Below are 21192 nucleotides of genomic sequence, written 5' to 3' on the forward strand. Positions count from 1 at the left end.
TGTCAGGTGTAACAGGTCTATGTCAGGTGTAACATGTCTGTCTATGTCAGGTGTAACATGTCTGTCTATGTCAGGTGTAACATATCTGTCTATGTCAGGTGTAACATGTCTGTCAGGTGTAACATGTCTGTCTATGTCAGGTGTAACATATCTGTCTATGTCAGGTGTAACATGTCTGTCAGGTGTAACATGTCTGTCTATGTCAGGTGTAACATGTCTGTCAGGTGTAACATGTCTGTCTATGTCAGGTGTAACATGTCTGTCTATGTCAGGTGTAACATGTCTATGTCAGGTGTAACATATCTGTCTATGTCAGGTGTAACATGTCTGTCTATGTCAGGTGTAACATGTCTGTCTATGTCAGGTGGGACATGTCTGTCTATGTCAGGTGTAACATGTCTGTCTATGTCAGGTGTAACATGTCTGTCAGGTGTAACATATCTGTCTATATCAGGTATAACATGTCTGTCTATGTCAGGTGTGACATGTCTGTCTAGGTCAGGTGTAACATGTCTGTCAGGTGGAACAGGTCTATGTCAGGTGTAACATATCTGTCTATGTCAGGTGTAACATGTCTGTCAGGTGTAACATATCTGTCTATATCAGGTATAACATGTCTGTCTATGTCAGGTGTGACATGTCTGTCTAGGTCAGGTGTAGCATGTCTGTCAGGTGTAACAGGTCTATGTCAGGTGTAACATGTCTGTCTATGTCAGGTGTAACATGTCTGTCTATGTCAGGTGTAACATGTCTGTCTATGTCAGGTGTAACATGTCTGTCTATGTCAGGTGTAACATGTCTGTCTATGTCAGGTGTAACATGTCTGTCTATGTCAGGTGTAACATGTCTGTCTATGTCAGGTGTAACATGTCTGTCTATGTCAGGTGTAACATGTCTGTCTATGTCAGGTGTAACATGTCTGTCTATGTCAGGTGTAACATATCTGTCTATGTCAGGTGTAACATGGCTATGTCAGGTGTAACATGTCTGTCTATGTCAGGTGTAACATGTCTGTCTATGTCAGGTGTAACATGTCTGTCTGTCACGTGTAACATGTCTGTCTATGTCAGGTGTAACATGTCTGTCAGGTGTAACAGGTCTATGTCAGGTGTAACATGTCTGTCTATGTCAGGTGTAACATGTCTGTCTATGTCATGTGTAACATATCTGTCTATGTCAGGTGTAACATGTCTGTCTATGTCAGGTGTAACATGTCTGTCTATGTCAGGTGTAACATGTCTGTCTATGTCAGGTGTAACATGTCTGTCTATGTCAGGTGTAACATGTCTGTCAGGTGTAACATGTCTGTCTGTCAGGTGTAACATCTGTCTATGTCACGTGTAACATGTCTGTCTATGTCAGGTGTGACATGTCTGTCTAGGTCAGGTGTAGCATGTCTGTCAGGTGTAACAGGTCTATGTCAGGTGTAACATGTCTGTCTATGTCAGGTGTAACATGTCTGTCTATGTCAGGTGTAACATGTCTGTCTATGTCAGGTGTAACATGTCTGTCTATGTCAGGTGTAACATGTCTGTCTATGTCAGGTGTAACATGTCTGTCTATGTCAGGTGTAACATGTCTGTCAGGTGTAACATGTCTGTCTATGTCAGGTGTAACATGTCTGTCTATGTCAGGTGTAACATGTCTGTCTATGTCAGGTGTAACATATCTGTCTATGTCACGTGTAACATGTCTGTCTATGTCAGGTGTAACATGTCTGTCTATGTCAGGTGTAACATGTCTGTCTATGTCAGGTGTAACATGTCTGTCTATGTCAGGTGTAACATGTCTGTCTATGTCAGGTGTAACATGTCTGTCTATGTCAGGTGTAACATATCTGTCTATGTCACGTGTAACATGTCTGTCTATGTCAGGTGTAACATGTCTGTCTATGTCAGGTGTAACATGTCTATGTCAGGTGTAACATGTCTGTCTATGTCAGGTGTAACATGTCTGTCTATGTCAGGTGTAACATGTCTGTCTATGTCAGGTGTAACATGTCTGTCTATGTCAGGTGTAACATGTCTGTCTATGTCAGGTGTAACATGTCTGTCTATGTCAGGTGTAACATGTCTGTCTATGTCAGGTGTAACATGTCTGTCTATGTCAGGTGTAACATGTCTGTCTATGTCAGGTGTAACATGTCTGTCTATGTCAGGTGTAACATGTCTGTCTATGTCAGGTGTAACATGTCTGTCTATGTCAGGTGTAACATGTCTGTCTATGTCAGGTGTAACATGTCTGTCTATGTCAGGTGTAACATGTCTGTCTATGTCAGGTGTAACATGTCTGTCTATGTCAGGTGTAACATGTCTGTCTATGTCAGGTGTAACATGTCTGTCTATGTCAGGTGTAACATGTCTGTCTATGTCAGGTGTAACATGTCTGTCTATGTCAGGTGTAACATGTCTGTCTATGTCAGGTGTAACATGTCTGTCTATGTCAGGTGTAACATGTCTGTCTATGTCAGGTGTAACATGTCTGTCTGTCAGGTGTAACATGTCTGTCTATGTCAGGTGTAACATGTCTGTCTATGTCAGGTGTAACATATCTGTCTGTCAGGTGTAACATGTCTGTCTATGTCAGGTGTAACATGTCTGTCTATGTCAGGTGTAACATGTCTGTCTATGTCAGGTGTAACATGTCTGTCAAACAGAATCTTCCCCAGACTCTATTACTATTGGCAACATTTTCTTTGCTCTGGGATTGAATAATCAGATAATAATAAAATGGGGACTAATGGTTTGAATAAGTTTTTACATTTTTTTCTTGTTTTAGAATCTTCTATTGTTGAAGACACATCATATTGTTTAGATGTTCTTTTGTTTACAACCTGATTTTGGTGGTGGTCAGTAAGTAATTTGTTATCAAATGTTTTATCCATATCAAATGTTTTATCCATATCAAATGTTTTATCCATATCAAATACTTTCAAATTTGGATCAGAGAATAAAAGTGCCTTATTATAAGATTTGTGTTCTCATTAAATCATTTACTTTCTTTTTGGTGCATAATTATAGACAAAGTTTTTATTAGAGAATTGCGAGTCTAAAAGAACCGTACACCAACACAATTGACATGCATATAATATTGTGGACAAGTAGTACTTATGGATTCCTAAAAAATGAATTCAGCATCTAATTAAGTCAAATTTTATGTCATAAGGCATCGTCATCGGGTCATGACCTGCGTGCTAGGTAGAGGTGGTTAAAATTTTCTTGGCCTGTTTGAAGCCATGACGAAGCATGTAAACAGCACAGCACACAGGCCTGTTTGAACCCATAACGAAGCACGTAAACAGCACAGCACGCAGACGTGTGCAACAGAAAAAGCGCAAATAGAAATTTCCACACACAGAAAAATGTTCAAAGAGAAAAATGTGCAAACAGAAATTAGCACAGAAAAATGGGCAAATAAGAAAATGACACACCGATTTTTCATCAATTATGAGTCTGACAATGTCTTTATATATATATATATTTGTGTGTGTATGTTTATGCTTGCATGTTTAAGTTGGTCTGTGTTAAGAAAATAATATTCTAATAACAATAGAATTAGCATGATATTTAGATGTATGGACGGACGGATGGACAGACAGGTAGCCAAGGTGAGTGGATGAGTCATTGGGTCTGTTGATAGGTGGTAGGTGTTGGTGTGGCTGTTAATGTAGGTATATATGTAAGTGTAGGTACACGTGTAGGCTTAGCTAAGCAAATCACCACTGGTCAAATAACCTGTGATCAACACCTGTGGTGAACAAACTGCCTGTGGACAATGCTTGGCTGTGGTCAAACAACATGTGGGCTCATCACCTTTGGTAAATAAAACATCTATAATCGGAAAATCTGAGGAATTTATGATTCTATTTATTTTAGAAATTGACGCATTTATTTTCTTAAATAAAAGTATACAGACGTTGAAACAAAATATTTCTGTCTATGAATGCACATAGGCACATGAAAACTCAAACACACACATTGCCATAATCCTCATTGGTGAGCGATCTGTGCTAGTTTTCTGTGCGCACAATTTTCTGTGTGTGCATTTTTCTGTGTGCAAATTGCAAATTTTTTCCCCCTTTCTGGGAACCCACGCAGACAGAGAAAACAAAATGGATAAAAAAACCAAGCATGAAACCGGCGGAACTGTTGTGTAGAAACTGTCGAGGTTCAAAGTTTTAACCATTTACCCTAACTAAACATAGTTACTTTACAAAACAAAAACTTCCATTAACTTAAAACAAGTCAATACTTTATAGATTTATTGATCACATTTATAAAAATGTGTTTGATCTGTCAAATATAACAAATAAAAAACTTTTGAAAATAGAATAACATGAATAAAGTAATTATTGTGTAAACACAAATCCAACAGCATAAATCCTAAGAATTATCAACTTTGTAATGGTTTTAGACAGCTGAACAAAAAAACTGGTTCATACAGCATGTTCAAATCTGCTTACAATAGAAATGATATAACTATATTATCACATCATTTATTCAGAATATTTTTATACATAAATCTAATCATAGACCTAGCATAAATCTCCAACTGTGGTGAGAGATGTGTGTTCTTTACTGTCAGGTAGGTGGGGCTGTTTGTTCTTTACTGTCAGGTAGGTGGGGCTGTGTGTTCTTTACTGTCAGGTAATTGGAGCTGTGTGTTCTTTACTGTCAGGTAGGTGGGGCTCTGTGTTCTTTACTGTCAGGTAGGTGGAGCTGTGTGTTCTTTACTGTCAGGTAGGTGGGGCTGTGTGTTCTCATTGTCAGGTAGGTGGGGTTGTGTGTTCTTTACTGTCAGGTAGGTGGAGCTGTGTGTTCTTTACTGTCAGGTAGGTGGAGCTGTGTGTTCTTTACTGTCAGGTAGGTGGGGCTGTGTGTTCTCATTGTCAGGTAGGTGGGGTTGTGTGTTCTTTACTGTCAGGTAGGTGGAGCTGTGTGTTCTCATTGTCAGGTAGGTGGAGCTGTGTGTTCTCATTGTCAGGTAGGTGGAGCTGTGTTCTTTACTGTCAGGTAGGTGGAGCTGTGTGTTCTCATTGTCAGGTAGGTGGAGCTGTGTGTTCTTTACTGTCAGGTAGGTGGAGCTGTGTGTTCTCATTGTCAGGTAGGTGGAGCTGTGTGTTCTTTACTGTCAGGTAGGTGGAGCTGTGTGTTCTCATTGTCAGGTAGGTGGGGTTGTGTGTTCTTTACTGTCAGGTAGGTGGGGGCTCTGTGTTCTTTACTGTCAGGTAGGTGGGGTTGTGTGTTCTTTACTGTCAGGTAGGTGGGGCTCTGTGTTCTTTACTGTCAGGTAGGTGGGGTTGTGTGTTCTTTACTGTCAGGTAGGTGGAGCTGTGTGTTCTTTACTGTCAGGTAGGTGGAGCTGTGTGTTCTTTACTGTCAGGTAGGTGGAGCTGTGTGTTCTTTACTGTCAGGTAGGTGGAGCTGTGTGTTCTTTACTGTCAGGTAGGTGGAGCTGTGTGTTCTTTACTGTCAGGTAGGTGGAGCTGTGTTCTCACATTTTGAACTACTAACGTTAAAGGACTTTGTAAATAAATGTATTTTTGATGATCCAACACCACAAATAGTCACAAGTAGTTTGTTTAACAAATTTTAACATGCACTTTTTCAACAAGAGGAAATATTTACACACACACACACTATATATACATTATATATATATATATATATATATATATATATATATATATATATATATATATATATATATATATATATATATATATATATATATGCTTATAGGAAAAATGATCTCAGACAAAATATCTCATGGAGAAAAGATCACAGAGATTAAATATCTCATGGCAAAATACATAGAATCTGATTTATCCATTTAGGATGTCAACAAAAGTATGTAGCTTTCAATACAGCTCCATGTAGAAGTCCACAAAAATATAGTTCCCCTTACTTAAACCTACCTAAAATTTACTAATTCAATAACTTGCAATGTGTATACATACACTTAAGGGAATGGGTGGGTGATGAAAACCAAACAACCTAAAATGCTTATTAACAAACATAATGCTATCAGTTCTAGCATATAGCTATAACTCAAAAAGTAAAAAAAATATTTTTTAAACTGGCCAAAAATTTCCTGCTGTTGCCACGGTGACGGTGGCCATCTTTGATTATTTTTTTTACAATTTCAACATAGAAATAACTTTCTTAATGGTATTAAAATTGATCAAAATTTTCTATGGTTTTTCTGTATGCATTACCAACAAAACTGATAGAACACATTTTTGAAAATGTGTAGTTAAAATGGTGTCTTTTTGCACACATTTTGATTTTTTAAAAGTGATTTTCAGAATAAAAATTGTATAAACGAAAGTATTTCAAAATATAATCTCACAATTTTTCTGCACATTTTTCATTGAATTCTTTGAGTTAATTCGTTGTTAAAAAGGTAAATAAAATCCAAAATGGCCGCCATCACCATGGCATGACATTTTCTGCCATTTTTTATTTTAGGCTTAACTTAACTTGGTCATAACTATATGCTAAATATTATAGCATTAGGTTCAGAAGTAAGCATATTGGTTATTTTAGTTTTCATCACTCACCCATGCCCTTAAAAAAATAAAATTAGGTTATTTAAACACGTGAATGTCTGTTAATAATAATGAATGTAGAATATATAAGTTGTTAAAAATATACATAAATAAATAGATCAACATTCATACAAAATTTCTGTACAAAATTGTCATATCAGCTATATAATTTTCTTAGAATATTAAAGCTAAAACCAAGACTTAGTTTGCAGAATGACTATGGGGATGATGTCCAGAGTTTGGCCCACTATCTGGGGAAAGTACCTCAAGTAAGAGAGACAACTTTCAAATTAAAAAAACTCAAGTAAGAGAGACAACTTTCAAATAAAAAAACTCAAGTAAGAGAGACAACTCTCAAATAAAAAAACTGCTGTCGTATGTGGACAAAGGATGTGGAAACAAATTCCCAAAGAAAAGCAGGCCAAGTTCACCAGTCATACGGTGCACAAAATGTTGACAAGCAACTCTTCATTATGTCAGAGGATTTCCCTTCAATATTATAATTAAAACCAATCACAAGAAGAATGACTATAAAATTCAAGAGATTTAAAATGACTATCTAATTTTAAACAAAAGACTTTCCTCCAGAACTATAATAGTAAAAAAGCTTTGGTCGCATTCATTTTTTCTTTAAATTAAAAGCACATTCTATCTTAGGGTAGGCATTGAGTACAAGTGGGATACATTATGCTAAACTTATATATGTGAAAACAATTGCAACAAATGTGGATAAAACAATAGACAAAATGGACGAGTAAAAATCTGGCCAACTGACAGGCTCTAACATGAAAATACAAGAGTCACAGCAGAGATTCAGCTTTGGTTACTGCCTAAAATCAACATAGCACTAAGGCATATCTGAGGCAGGGTTAACTCACTATTGACAAACATGTCCAAACTATTGCCCAGCTAAAACTGGGATATGGCAGTGCATGGAGAAATTATGTGTATTTTAAAGCGACATATAGTCAATCAATTGCAATCACAAACTACATTGAATCGGACTAAAAAGTGTAGTGTTTTTAATAGTAATACTTTAGTTAAGTCAATTACCTCTTGTGAAAAATTTTGAACTATAAATCTCCTCCCTGGCAATTCGCAGCGCATAGTTTCATTATGAATTGACAAAAATTGACATCATTATGACTTGATGACATAAATTGACATCACTACAACATGATGACAATAATTGGCATCTTGAATTCATTTCAGCAATCGAATAGAAATGTTTTCAGTTCCTAAGTCATTATTTCCTACCAAAATTGCAAGCCTTTGTCTAGACTGCATCATGAAAATGTTTATACAGATCTCTTTAAGTCATCTCCATAAATGACCAAAGTAACTAAAAAACCAATACAACATTTCAGACCATTTCTTCTGGAGGCTTAGATCTGATTGATGGTGATCATTTGATTCTTGGTGATACATCTTTCTTGGTCAAACTTTCTATACTGTGTTGAGCTTCTCATCTTGGGCCTCAATGCCATTGTCTGCAGACTTGACCTGCGCTGGGTTAGACTGCTGGTTGGTTATCTGGCTTTGTTCCTGCTGCCCTCTACTCTTTGTACCTTCAGCAGGCTCGAGGTGGATGCTTGTTATGATCCCATACGGCTTCAGGTGATAGATCAGGTATTCTAACACATACATCATGTTAGGTGAAACGTAATGAAATGTTATAGCATAATCACTACAACACTCTTCCCCCTGAAACAAATAGACCAGATATTTGATCACACAAGGCAATACAGCCAACAGTTCTAACACTACAACACAAGGCAATACAGCCAACAGTTCTAACACTACAACACAAGGCAATACAGCCAACAGTTCTAACACTACAACACAAGGCAATACAGCCAACAGTTCTAACACTACAACACAAGGCAATACAGCCAACAGTTCTAACACTACAACACAAGGCAATACAGCCAACAGTTCTAACACTACAACACAAGGCAATACAGCCAACAGTTCTAACACTACAACACAAGGCAATACAGCCAACAGTTCTAACACTACAACACAAGGCAATACAGCCAACAGTTCTAACACTACAACACAAGGCAATACAGCCAACAGTTCTAACACTACAACACAAGGCAATACAGCCAACAGTTCTAACACTACAACACAAGGCAATACAGCCAACAGTTCTAAGACTACAACACAAGGCAATACAGCCAACAGTTCTAACACTACAACACAAGGCAATACAGCCAACAGTTCTAACACTACAACACAAGGCAATACAGCCAACAGTTCTAACACTACAACACAAGGCAATACAGCCAACAGTTCTAACACTACAACACAAGGCAATACAGCCAACAGTTCTAACACTACAACACAAGGCAATACAGCCAACAGTTCTAACACTACAACACATGGCAATACAGCCAACAGTTCTAACACTACAACACAAGGCAATACAGCCAACAGTTCTAACACTACAACACAAGGCAATACAGCCAACAGTTCTAACACTACAACACAAGGCAATACAGCCAACAGTTCTAACACTACAACACAAGGCAATACAGCCAACAGTTCTAACACTACAACACAAGGCAATACAGCCAACAGTTCTAACACTACAACACAAGGCAATACAGCCAACAGTTCTAACACTACAACACAAGGCAATACAGCCAACAGTTCTAACACTACAACACAAGGCAATACAGCCAACAGTTCTAACACTACAACACAAGGCAATACAGCCAACAGTTCTAACACTACAACTGATTTGATCACACAAGGCAATAAAGTCAAAACACAATAAGGAGTGCAAGAAATTCATTATCATTACAAGCAATCAAGCAACAACACACAAGGGAAACAAGCAACCAACACACAAGGGAGACAAGCAACCAACACACAAGGGAGACAAGCAAGCAACCAACACACAAGGGAGACAAGCAAGCAACCAACACACAAGGGAGACAAGCAAGCAACCAACACACAAGGGAGACAAGCAAGCAACCAACACACAAGGGAGACAAGCAAGCAACCAACACACAAGGGAGACAACACTGAAGTGACATACCTGTTTAGCTGGGTAGTAGCTGTATGACCAGTACCACACAGCAAGCAACCAACACACAAGGGAGACAAGTGACGTACCTGTTTAGCTGGGTAGTAGCTGTATGACCAGTACCACATAGCAAGCAACCAACACACAAGGGAGACAACACTGAAGTGACGTACCTGTTTAGCTGGGTAGTAGCTGTATGACCAGTACCATATAGCAAGCAATCAACACACAAGGGAGACAAGACAAGCAACCAACACACAAGGGAGACAACACTGAAGTGACGTACCTGTTTAGCTGGGTAGTAGCTGTATGACCAGTACCACATAGCAAGCAACCAACACACAAGGGAGACAATACAAGCAACCAACACACAAGGGAGACAACACTGAAGTGACGTACCTGTTTAGCTGGGTAGTAGCTGTATGACCAGTACCACATGTCTTTAGGGAGGATGTCTGGTATGAGGTGGTGCTCAGGAACAAATGGGTGGAACCTCTCCCTCCCCAGCTCATCCCTGGTGTCCCCCGCTCGCACTCCCAGATTCTCCAGACATTTGCCCATCTCCAGGTCCTCGGCTCCCCCGCCGTCCCCCCGACAAGAATCAGAGTTGGAGAGACCGCTGCTGACCAGCCTGGTCAAGGCCTCTTTACTGAGCACGTAGCCAGCACCCCCACTCATGTAGCCCTGGTTCACCATTGGCTTAAATCTACGGCCAAAATAGATGGGATCCTTGGGGGACTTATCTTGCAGGAAAAATCTCAAGTTTTCAACCACCATATAGGTATCATCATCAGCTTTGACAAACCAGTCAGCCTGATCAAAGTGTTTAGAAAAAACGTATTTAAATGCTTCCTTAGTTTTGGCCCACAGGTTATCACGGCCCTCCTGAAAGAAAAACATTTTTTTTTAAAAACTTGTTTTTTCATTGTACTTCTTTCTATAGTATAATTCACACTATACTTTCTACATTAAAAATTCTTTGCATTTTATAAACTTTTACTGAGGTCACGATGTATGTCTGTGGCAAATCTGGTAATTCAGTTTTAACCTAAGCAGTCTTTCATTAAAACATTCAAGATTGATTAGTATCTGAACTAACAACAATGAAAGAATATCTGATGTTCAATATAACTGGATGTTAAATTAGTTATTAAAAATGTATTTAAAGATAACTATATTTATAACAAAATGAACAAGTAGTGACAATGAGTCAGGTGAACTGTATTCACTGATGTTTTTATACATAAAAACTGACCACTGACTTTACTGAGGGACAGATAATTATCACTTAGCGCTACTGATCAAGTGTGAAAGCAGATATTTTTTTGTTGGCTAAATTTAAAAAACCGACTCAAAGTGATTACTATGGAAATAATTGGTTTTTAAACTGAACTGTTCACTTACTTTTGCATCTTGACAATATTTAAGTAGTTAAAAGTAGATAATTATACAAGAGTAAATAACCTTTAAAACTATAAGATTTTAAATGAACTGAAAATAAGAAAGCACAAAAAACGTCTATTTAGCTAAGGCATTAGTGGCTAAAACTTGTCATGAGTACAGCAAGTGAAATGATTGGCTTACATCAACTGGCAGGGCAATGGCTGGCAGTGTATCCTCAGGCTGGGAGAACTAACTAGTAACTAGAGAAAGTTTGTGTAGATAAAACTTGTACAGCAAGTGAAATGATTGGCTTACATCAACTGGCAGGGCAATGGCTGGCAGTGTATCCTCAGGCTGGGAGCTCATGAAGAGCAGAACATTACACCTGTGACCCCAGGTGGCCTTGACATGGCGGGCCTTGGTGTAGATATTGTTGGGGTTTGTCATTACCCAGCACAAAACTCGGACTTTCTTCCGCAACATTTTGGCTATGGAGTCATCTTCATCTGCTCAAACAAAAATATGACTTCACTTAACATTGTCTAAGTTTCATCCTGGCCATTACTTTGGTGGGGATGAAGGGGTGCTCAATATGGTATGTATGTCTTTTGTTCACATGGTGACTTTGTTGTGTTCTTGTCACTATATCACATTAACTGTAAAATCAGGTGTTGTCTTGTCAAAGAAGTTTACAAAGTCATGTTCACTTCATATCAGTGCTTCTCTTAGTTGATTGGAGTCAATTAGTAGTTTATTTTTTGTGTTTGTGTCAACTATTTCTTGTGTTTACAGTAAATTTGCTATTTCTCATGTGTCAACTATTTCTTGTGTTTACAGTAAGTTTGCTATTTCTCATGTGTCAACTATTTCTTGTGTTTACAGTAAGTTTGCAATTTCTCATGTGTCAACTATTTCTTGTGTTTACAGTAAATTTGCTATTTCTCATGTGTCAACTATTTCTTGTGTTTACAGTAAGTTTCCTATTTCTCATGTGCCTTTGATTACCAGTGTTGCCCTGAATCTTTTATTTAGTTCACAATATCTGTCCTTCTGTCTTGGCAAATCAATTTTGACCCATTTCTTACAATGAATTTATTCATTTAGATACATTTGTCTCCAACAAAAACACAAAAATCTGACATTTTCAATCTAATTAAATATTAAATTTGTCATTAAAATTCCATTGAAATATGACTAAAGCAAAAAACTAAACAGAGACAACAAGATTAACAAGGTCTCATTCAGTCAAGTTATCAGATGAGCAGGGGTAGATAAATGTCTTTAACTTTTAGTAATAGCCAGCTACTGATTGGGTTTAAAGTTATCAGAAGGGGTAGATAAATGTCTTTAACTTTTAGTAATAGCCAGCTACTGATTGGGTTTAAAGTTATCAGAAGGGGTAGATAAATGTCTTTAACTGTTAGTAATAGCCAGCTACTGATTGGGTTTAAAGTTATCAGATGAGAAGGGGTAGATAAATGTCTTTAACTTTTAGTAATAGCCAGCTACTGATTGGGTTATCAGATGAGCAGGGGTAGATAAATGTCTTTAACTTTTAGTAATAGCCAGCTACTGATTGGGTTTAAAGTTATCAGATGAGAAGGGGTAGATAAATGTCTTTAACTGTTAGTAATAGCCAGCTACTGATTGGGTTTAAAGTTATCAGATGAGAAGGGGTAGATAAATGTCTTTAACTTTTAGTAATAGCCAGCTACTGATTGGGTTATCAGATGAGCAGGGGTAGATAAATGTCTTTAACTTTTAGTAATAGCCAGCTACTGATTGGGTTATCAGATGAGCAGGGGTAGATAAATGTCTTTAACTTTTAGTAATAGCCAGCTACTGATTGGGTTATCAGATGAGCAGGGGTAGATAAATGTCTAACTTTTAGTAATAACCAGCTACTGATGGGGTTTGAAGCTAATATTTTTAGTTATAGTTGTATGAATTCTTTAAAACATGAACAAAAAAGTAAAGACCTATTCAAAGCTTATGGTCCATGAGCAGGGGAAGTAGAGTTCACCTGTTTCAACATGTGGTCAGCTGACTTAACTTTCCTTAACTTGAGGTAGGCCAACCCATCACAGAGGGGTGGACTTAAGGACATCCAAGGATTCGAGCCTGGGATCCACTTAATCTAGTTAAACTCAAAAGCTCATGTGCGTTTTCAGAAAGTCATAAATAATTGACATCTTCAAATGATCTTCATTTGAAAAAAAAATGACAACGCCGTATATTGAGTTGAAGATGTGTAGGTCAAGCTAAACCTACCTAACACAAAGAATGAGAGTTGAAGATGTGTAGGCCAACCCAAATCTACCCCTGCCTAAGTCAAAGAATTAGAGTTGAAGATGTGTAGGCCAACCCAAACCTACCCTACCCAACAAAGAGTTGAAGCCAAAACTTACTGGCATGGCTGTGTGAGTGCTCATCTTTCCAGTTGATGGAGCTGTCTGGACCTTTGAGTAAATCATTCTCTCCATGGCTGTGGGGACTGTCAGGGATGTAGCCAGCTATAGAGTTGTGACTTGAGGAGGACGTGTATCTCAGAATATTGGACACTGAGATGCCAATGGCTATCCCTATAGCTAAAGTTGTTATACTCACTTTCCCAAAGCTATTGACTATTGAAGGCATCTTGTACAATGGTTTGCTATTTAGATTTCAAGCATGTTAGCCAGTCTCACTGCTCCCTGTAAAAGAGCAGAAATGAAAGAATCAATTAGACAGTTTTGTTTCATCTAATCAATTTATAAAGGGTCTAATGAAAGAATCAATTAGACAGTTTTGTTTCATCTAATCAATTTATAAAGGGTCTAATGAAAGAATCAATTAGACAGTTTTGTTTCATCTAATCAATTTATAAAGGGTCTAATGAAAGAATCAATTAGACAGTTTTGTTTCATCTAATCAATTTATAAAGGGTCTAATGAAAGAATCAATTAGACAGTTTTGTTTCATCTAATCAATTTATAAAGGGTCTCACCAACCATTTTAATAGCAAAGCCACATCGTTATTTATGATTTTGGAATAGCTGATAATTATTAGGGGTTATCCTTAAATTATATCAAGGTTTTTTGACGATTTTTACCTCCCCTCTTCCATCCGTCACAAAAGCCAGACCCCCTGAAATGATGTCACAGCTCAGCCAACAAGCGCCTCCCTCCCCCTCAAAATTGAATTTTTTTTAAAACAGATTTTTTTGTAACTGAGCTCGAACAACATAGGATATTTTAATCAAATTTCTATTAAAATTTATTAAAACGGTTTTCTAAATTGTGAAATAGTGGCTAAAATTCAGTTTCTAAAATTACTTTTAAAAAAATACATAATTATGTTGTCACACTATCTGGAAATCTCTGCCCCCTCCCCCTCATCAGATGTTACAAAATTACTGATCCCCCCCCCCCCCCCCCCCCACCAATATGTATTTACGGAAGACCCTTTAATAAAAATATTTTTTCTTCCACAGACAAGACATGGTCAGCGTGATGGTCAGTGTTATGTTGAGTTCACATTGGTTTTTAAATCAGTAGGCCTTGAGCATAGCACTGTAGGAACAGTTACTCAAAATTGACAATGACGTTATTTTTAGTTTTTCCCCCAAACAAGCAGTACCAAACATGTACTTGGAGTCATGGTGAGGTCACAAGAGCCATCATTGCTAGAAGGAGGGTTAGTCTAGTCCTCATAGTCACTTTTTGCAAGGATTTCATTATTAATTTGATTTTTGCTAAAGAATATATATTGTATGTTCATGATGGAGCATTACAGTTATATATAGAATCAAACTTTCTACAACCCTATATTACAGTTGGTGGTAGAACTACCACTATCACATTTTGTAGAGCAGAGGTTTCTCCAACTTGCACCCTCACAACTGGTGCATCTCCAACTTGCACCCTCACAACTGGTGCATCTCCAACTTGCACCCTCACAACTGGTGCATCTCCAACTTGCACCCTCACAACTGGTGCATCTCCAACTTGCACCCTCACAACTGGTGCATCTCCAACTTGCACCCTCACAACTGGTGCATCTCCAACTTGCACCCTCACAATTGGTGCATCTCCAACTTGCACCCTCACAATTGGTGCATCTCCAACTTGCACCCTCACAACTGGTGCATCTCCAACTTGCACCCTCACAATTGGTGCATCTCCAACTTGCACCCTCACAACTGGTGCATCTCCAACTTGCACCCTCACAACTGGTGCATCTCCAACTTGCACCCTCACAATTGGTGCATCTCCAACTTGCACCCTCACAATTGGTGCATCTCCAACTTGCACCCTCACAATTGGTGCATCTCCAACTTGCACCCTCACAACTGGTGCATCTCCAACTTGCACCCTCACAGACCCATATACGGATTTGAGATGGCCATTAAATTTTTTTTCATGAACACAACAAAAGCTGGCTTTCACACATTTTTTTTTAAATTTTAATCTGTGTTTCTCCCAAATTTAGTACCACAGGCTAACCGTGAAATAGTTTGCTACAAGGGTTATCCTTAAAATAGGTGATAATATTAAACTACTTGCCCGCGACCCTAGTCCTTTAATAACATTTATTAAGGTCCACCTTTAGACTACTCTGCAAGTTCACTGCAAAATCTAGGCGAGTTCAAATAAGCCTTAAAAAAAATCACTTGTAGCCTAAACTAAATTTTATACCAATCCTGAAATTAAAAAAAAAAAATGATGTAACACCTATGTTGAGTGACCCCTAGCTAGCATAGCAGTAGATGTACCATATACTGTTGCACATTTGGCGGAAAACTGCACATTAGGCAGAAAACAGATCAACAGTAAAAAGGCTCTAGAGTCTTAATACTAAAAACTATTTCTAGTATCTAGAATGATGTCAGATATGCCAGAAATCACATTACAAACAATGCAAAAAATTAACAAAAGCAACCATTTAATCAACAACAGGAAAGGCATCTGTTGGATTGGTACCCGCACCTTCCAAAATGGCAGCCACCCACAAGTCGACAACACTTCTGCTAGGTTTGGTGTTTTTAACATTAAATCTATCAAAAACAGTCATGACAGTGAATAGCCCCAATACGTTTTTTCCCAGTCGACTGGGAGTGGACACTTCATATTATTAAATTAAATAAGTCGTGTGTAGTAATTAAAGGTTTTTTAAGAAACACAGAAAAAAAAACTTGCAGAAGATGTGTGACAACTAGATTCTAGACTTAAAATAATTAGCAATACAAAATAATTAGCAAAACAGTATTTAAAATGCAACTAAAATCAATCTGTGCACATTTTTAAACATTATTAAAAATAATATGGCGCCAAATAAATGATGGTTTACAGTATTTTTGGTGGTTTTCATGCAGATTACGGCATGCTTTTACTGTTTTTTACTGCTATACCATACCGGAATAATAACCAATGCTATATCATAATTTTACCTAATAGTCAATAGAATATTAGAAATTTGGAATTAGAATCTCTCATTCAATGAGAAAAATGAAGATTATTGAATAGTCCTATCTTATATCTAAATCTAGTTATCAGCTAGGCCTATACTATTTAGATTTTCTCATTAAGTTTTTAATTAAAATTTTCTGTCACTTATCATGCATCATAACAAACCATATCACTTACTACTGGTTAATTTGAGACCAATTTAATGGTCTAGCTTACTCAGGGGCAAAAAAAAAAAGACCATAGATTTTTGCTATGAGTAATCAGTAAAAACAACTTGGGAAAAGTGTGATGGAAACTGTGAAGAGAGAATTTTTACACCGGTGTCCGATAATGGAATCTTCTTTAAAAAAGGAGTGTCAACTAAATATGGGACGGAGTAGTCTAGTGGTAGAGAGCTGGACTGCTAACCCGTAAGTCTCGAGTTCGAATACGGGTTCAAGTCAGCAGACCGTCCCTGAGTCCACCTAACTCTGATGGGTACCTAACTCACGTTAGGGAAAGTAAAGGTGGCTGGGCATAGTGCTGACCACACTTTCTCTTCATATGCCGAGGTCACAGAAACAAGTGAACTCTACTCCACTTGCCCGATAGACCGTCAGGTTTGAAAGGGAAACTTTACTTTTTTTTAAATAGTTAACTAAATACACACATGGCTGGCTAATGTCAATAATTGAATATGCTAACCCTGGTCCTACCATACACTTAGTCTTAAGCTTAATTTAATTTCGGTAATCTATCGTTTTGGGTACGTAAAATCGCCCGCGGCTAGTAATGTACGAAAAAGTTACCTCATTGTCAAGGCTTTAATAGAAGTATATTTTGATATATTTGTGTCAAATATTATAGATAAATGAATAATAAACCTAAATCAATAGCTAAATATATCAAAATAGGCAAGAAATTAACTTTTAACAGCAGTGTTTGTGAGCAGTATTTCCTATATAAACAGCAGCCATTTGTAAAATAGAGTTGCCTTCCCCTGAATCTTGCGCTATTAGTCAACAAAGAAAGAAGTGAAACAAGATGGCTGCTATAGTAAATGAGCATGGTTGCATCTGTTGGAAACATCGCTAGTCTTCATTTATTATTGAAAAGTTTTAATTCAATTGTTTGAAAACAGGTACATAAATGAAACAAGGAAACATTTTTGTATTTTTCAAAACATAAATCCTCCTCAAAATGTGAAATAATTATTAAAATTTAAGGAATCACCTGTTTTTCACATTACTATTCGCGGGCGATTTTACGTAGGCCTACCAAAAACGATAGATTACCTTAATTTCTAACCATAAAAGATAAAATTAGTCAAGATTACAATGTAACAATACTACACTAACCACCCAACACATACATTTTTTTAATTTTATGGAAGAGTCTATTATGATATCGTTACACCGGGGTCTGATGCTTTACTTTTATTTTAATAGAATCTGAATCTATCTTCTTTAAAAAAAAGGGGTGTTGACTGGGTGTTGGGTTTCATTAAATTTAATTATAAGAATTAAATTAGGCCTATTGTAGGCTATTCAATTGGATAAAAAAGACAAGAGAATCTAGATCTAGATGTAAAGAGCCTAGAATATCTTAATATATTATATAATATTACTTCATTATGCTTTGTTACTTGTAAGCTTCTTGCTTATTCGTCTTATTCAAGATTTCTACCAAACTCTTTAACAGATGTGAAGTAGGAAGTAGATCTAGTTAGAGTTACTTCCCTTTAATATTACCAGACATGAATGATAATACTAGATACCGTAACACAATGTATTTCAACGGTTTGCCCACATCTCAAATGGGGTGGGGTGGGGGCGGGGGGTTTGATACATTTAAAAAAGATAAGGAAAAAAAAGATTAGAGTGTGTAGAAGATCTGAAAAGAAGAAATTCGCACATATTTTATAAATCTGTGTCAGTTATTTCTGAACTAAAGAACATTTGGCCTGAACTTAAACTACTTCACGGCAATCCAAGGCATAGCCAAAGCCAAGGTTCAGTAGAACGTGCCAACCTAGATGTTTAAAAAAACAAAAGGAATTCAACAATCACCATACGAAGCCTTGTTTCGATGCAAAACGAAAGTGGGACTTAGCACTTCAAATCTACCAAGAGAGGCTCTCGATAATTTAGTTACTGAGGTAGCTCTTGAGAACAGTGAACAAGAAATGCAGGTTGCCATAAATGCAACGACATCCTCAGCTAACACATATGCTGCCGTGGCGGAACGTCCAGACCAGTTGCGTGACAATAATATGGCCAATAGATTATGTGTAGTTTGTGAAAAATATTGTAGTGCAGCCCATTCTTGTGGATCCTGTAGCAACGATGTCCATGCAATATGCGGAGTAGCCATAGCCAATGAAGCAGACGAAGGGTACGGGGGGAACACTACTTGCAGATTATGTCACAATAAAAAAGAAATCATGGACAACAGGTCAGCAGCTCATACTAGCTTGCAAACTCAAGGTTCTAAGATGCTAACAAAATCAAATACGTATTTTAAACAAACTAAAAAGGGGGGATAATGTTCTCATCCGTATACCAGATGTTGACAGAGGTCGCGGTGATCCCCGAAGCGTCATTGCAGTTGTCATGATCGTTGAGGGCGCTTTCTACAAGCTAGGAACGGAACATGGTGTTCTAAAACAACTATATGCTAGAAGTGATTTTTCAATTCTTCACGAAAAACTGCTCTCATTGTCGTCCGTTGGAACTGAGGAAAAGTCACTACGAACCATCGCATCTTCACAATCACTGACCGGCGGCCAAGGCTACATTTGCTGCAATTGCACAACCAAACGCACAACAAATCGCTGCAAGTGTAAAAATAACAAGTTACTATGTAGTTCTAAATGCCATAAAAGTTCAACTTGTAAGAAGTGATAATTTGGATTGAGACTTTAGTACAATAAAAAAATGTGAATGTTTCTGTCATTTACTTTAATTAATAATCAATAAAGATTTAATTTCAAGATCCTTATAGTATAAAAAAACCCAAATCTGCTCATGATCTTCTAATTCGGTCGGTCGTCCCTAGCCAGATGATCTTCTAATTAGGACCTTAAAAAAAAGGCCGAAATCAAGAGCCATTTCAGACTTTGGGCGGTCCATCCTGGCCAGTCCGCGGATTGACCGGCCAAAGGCCAAAAATAAGTTAAATTTCGGACTTTGACCGGTCAATGGGAGGCGATATTAACCAATGCGCGCATTGGTCGCCAATGCGTGCTTTGGCCGACTTCAGGCTTTGAACGTAACGTATATATATATATATATATATATATATATATATATATATATATATATATATATATATATATATATATATATATATATATATATAATCCTAGGGTTTAAATGGATATACATGTGTGGTTGAGATTTGAAATCCGTTTTATCTTTTGTTTTACTTTCATGTTTAGATTCCTTTGGTCGTAAAGTTTCTGGACTACTGATAAATATTGATAACATCCATGTAAATTGCAGATGGATATTTCTAATTTATACTCGACAATTTAGAAACAGAAAGAAAATAGTCATTAATGTCTCTTCATCAGACATTACGGGATATGGTTAGGCGAGGTTACGCAGGTTATGTAACTTTAAACTGTCTCTGAAATCAATAATAAATTTTAAATTATAATGAAGATTAATTTACTTATTTATAGCTACAATTTTTAAAATAGCAATCTCTCGTAATAGTCCGAGTCATCCCATTATAGATCGTTTTTAATAAGACTATCTCAAAAATGTTTAAATAGGATTCGTACAATTTTTAAAAAATGTAATGTAGGGGAAGGAATGATGAAATTATTTTTAATTTTAAGTTTGTGGAGAGTTGTTATCCTTATTTGTTTTAAATGTTGGTTGATTTCTATGTAAAACTTTTAACATACATTTTATAATATCTAAGAAAAATAACATCTTCTAAATGTTTTTTTTAAATCAAGAAAGAATAAAAGCAAAATTTCTAGAGTATTTTTGGTAAAGTATGATAAGACAATTCACTCTGTGATTAACTGAGGAAAATATTAGCTTGCCATATCCCTTACACCTCAATATTTTTAGATATTAAGGACAAATAACCCAATGTTTTAATGCTCTTATAAAAATGTAACACAATAATATATTTTAATAATTTGTGCTTTAAAAACTTTTTTTATTATACGAAATTTTTACAGCAAGTATTTACAGGAACATTTAGTTCGAGAGAACAAGTAAAGGGGTACAACCTTAAAGCATTAAAAATAATTACGCGATTACTTTCCTTTGACTATAAATTTTTTTTAATTTATGTATTTTTTTAGTTTTTTTTTTAGAGGGGAGAGTGCCTATTTTATTACATTTATTTACAATTAAAAAAAAATATTGTGATTATTTTTTTCCCCTTATAATTGTCGACAGATGTTTCTTGGTCGACGGCTTTTGCGCTTTCCTATATGGCTGGTAAGTAGGTCACCAACTAGTTCTACGGCTCAATAAAACCTGCATGAGCCATAGAACTGATTGGTGACCTACTTACCAGCCCTACAGAGTCCAACTTAATGCCCACTTAGTGAGACTGGTTGGTTTACGTAGTGTGCCATATCCAAACCAATCTTCTCTTCCTCACTTCCTCATCAGCAGAAAGTTTATCCGCTGTTTCCGAAAGGTGGGAGTTGCTGAAAGTGTCAGGCCAGTGGATCCTAACTATTCCTCTAAAAAAACTTTTATTTAAAAAAAAGGAATTTTTACAGCAAGTAGGCCCTATTTACAAGAAATTTAGTTCTAGAGAACAAGAA

The 21192-nt window shown here is 37.0% G+C and overlaps 1 protein-coding gene across 1 annotated transcript; it reads right to left on the minus strand.

Moving 5' to 3' along the window:
- Positions 1–5723: 5723 nt before the first annotated feature.
- LOC131955571 (glycoprotein-N-acetylgalactosamine 3-beta-galactosyltransferase 1) lies at positions 5724–18124 on the minus strand. Its single transcript, XM_059319740.1, has 5 exons — positions 18022–18124; positions 13376–13660; positions 11283–11473; positions 9984–10469; positions 5724–8254 (listed from the first exon to the last, which is right to left on the minus strand). Exons 2-5 carry the CDS (start codon positions 13602–13604, stop codon positions 7997–7999), a joined length of 1164 nt encoding a protein of 387 aa, XP_059175723.1. The 5' UTR covers positions 13605–13660; positions 18022–18124; the 3' UTR covers positions 5724–7996.
- Between the last annotated feature and the right edge of the window lie 3068 nt (positions 18125–21192).

The sequence above is a fragment of the Physella acuta genome, unplaced genomic scaffold (assembly GCF_028476545.2).
Source record: "Physella acuta isolate Inbredline_101_S28 unplaced genomic scaffold, ASM2847654v3 ptg000079l, whole genome shotgun sequence".
Classification (NCBI taxonomy): domain Eukaryota; kingdom Metazoa; phylum Mollusca; class Gastropoda; family Physidae; genus Physella; species Physella acuta.

Excerpts from the sequence above, each read along its gene's own strand:
- LOC131955571 (XM_059319740.1), bottom strand. The coding sequence starts at position 13,604 with ATGCCTTCAATAGTCAATAGCTTTGGGAAAGTGAGTATAACAACTTTA. Across the intron at positions 10,470-11,282 it reads CCATTGCCCTGCCAGTTGAT|GAGGGCCGTGATAACCTGTG; the intron begins GTAAGCCAATCA and ends TTTTTCTTTCAG. Across the intron at positions 8,255-9,983 it reads GCTACTACCCAGCTAAACAG|GGGGAAGAGTGTTGTAGTGA; the intron begins GTACGTCACTTC and ends TATTTGTTTCAG.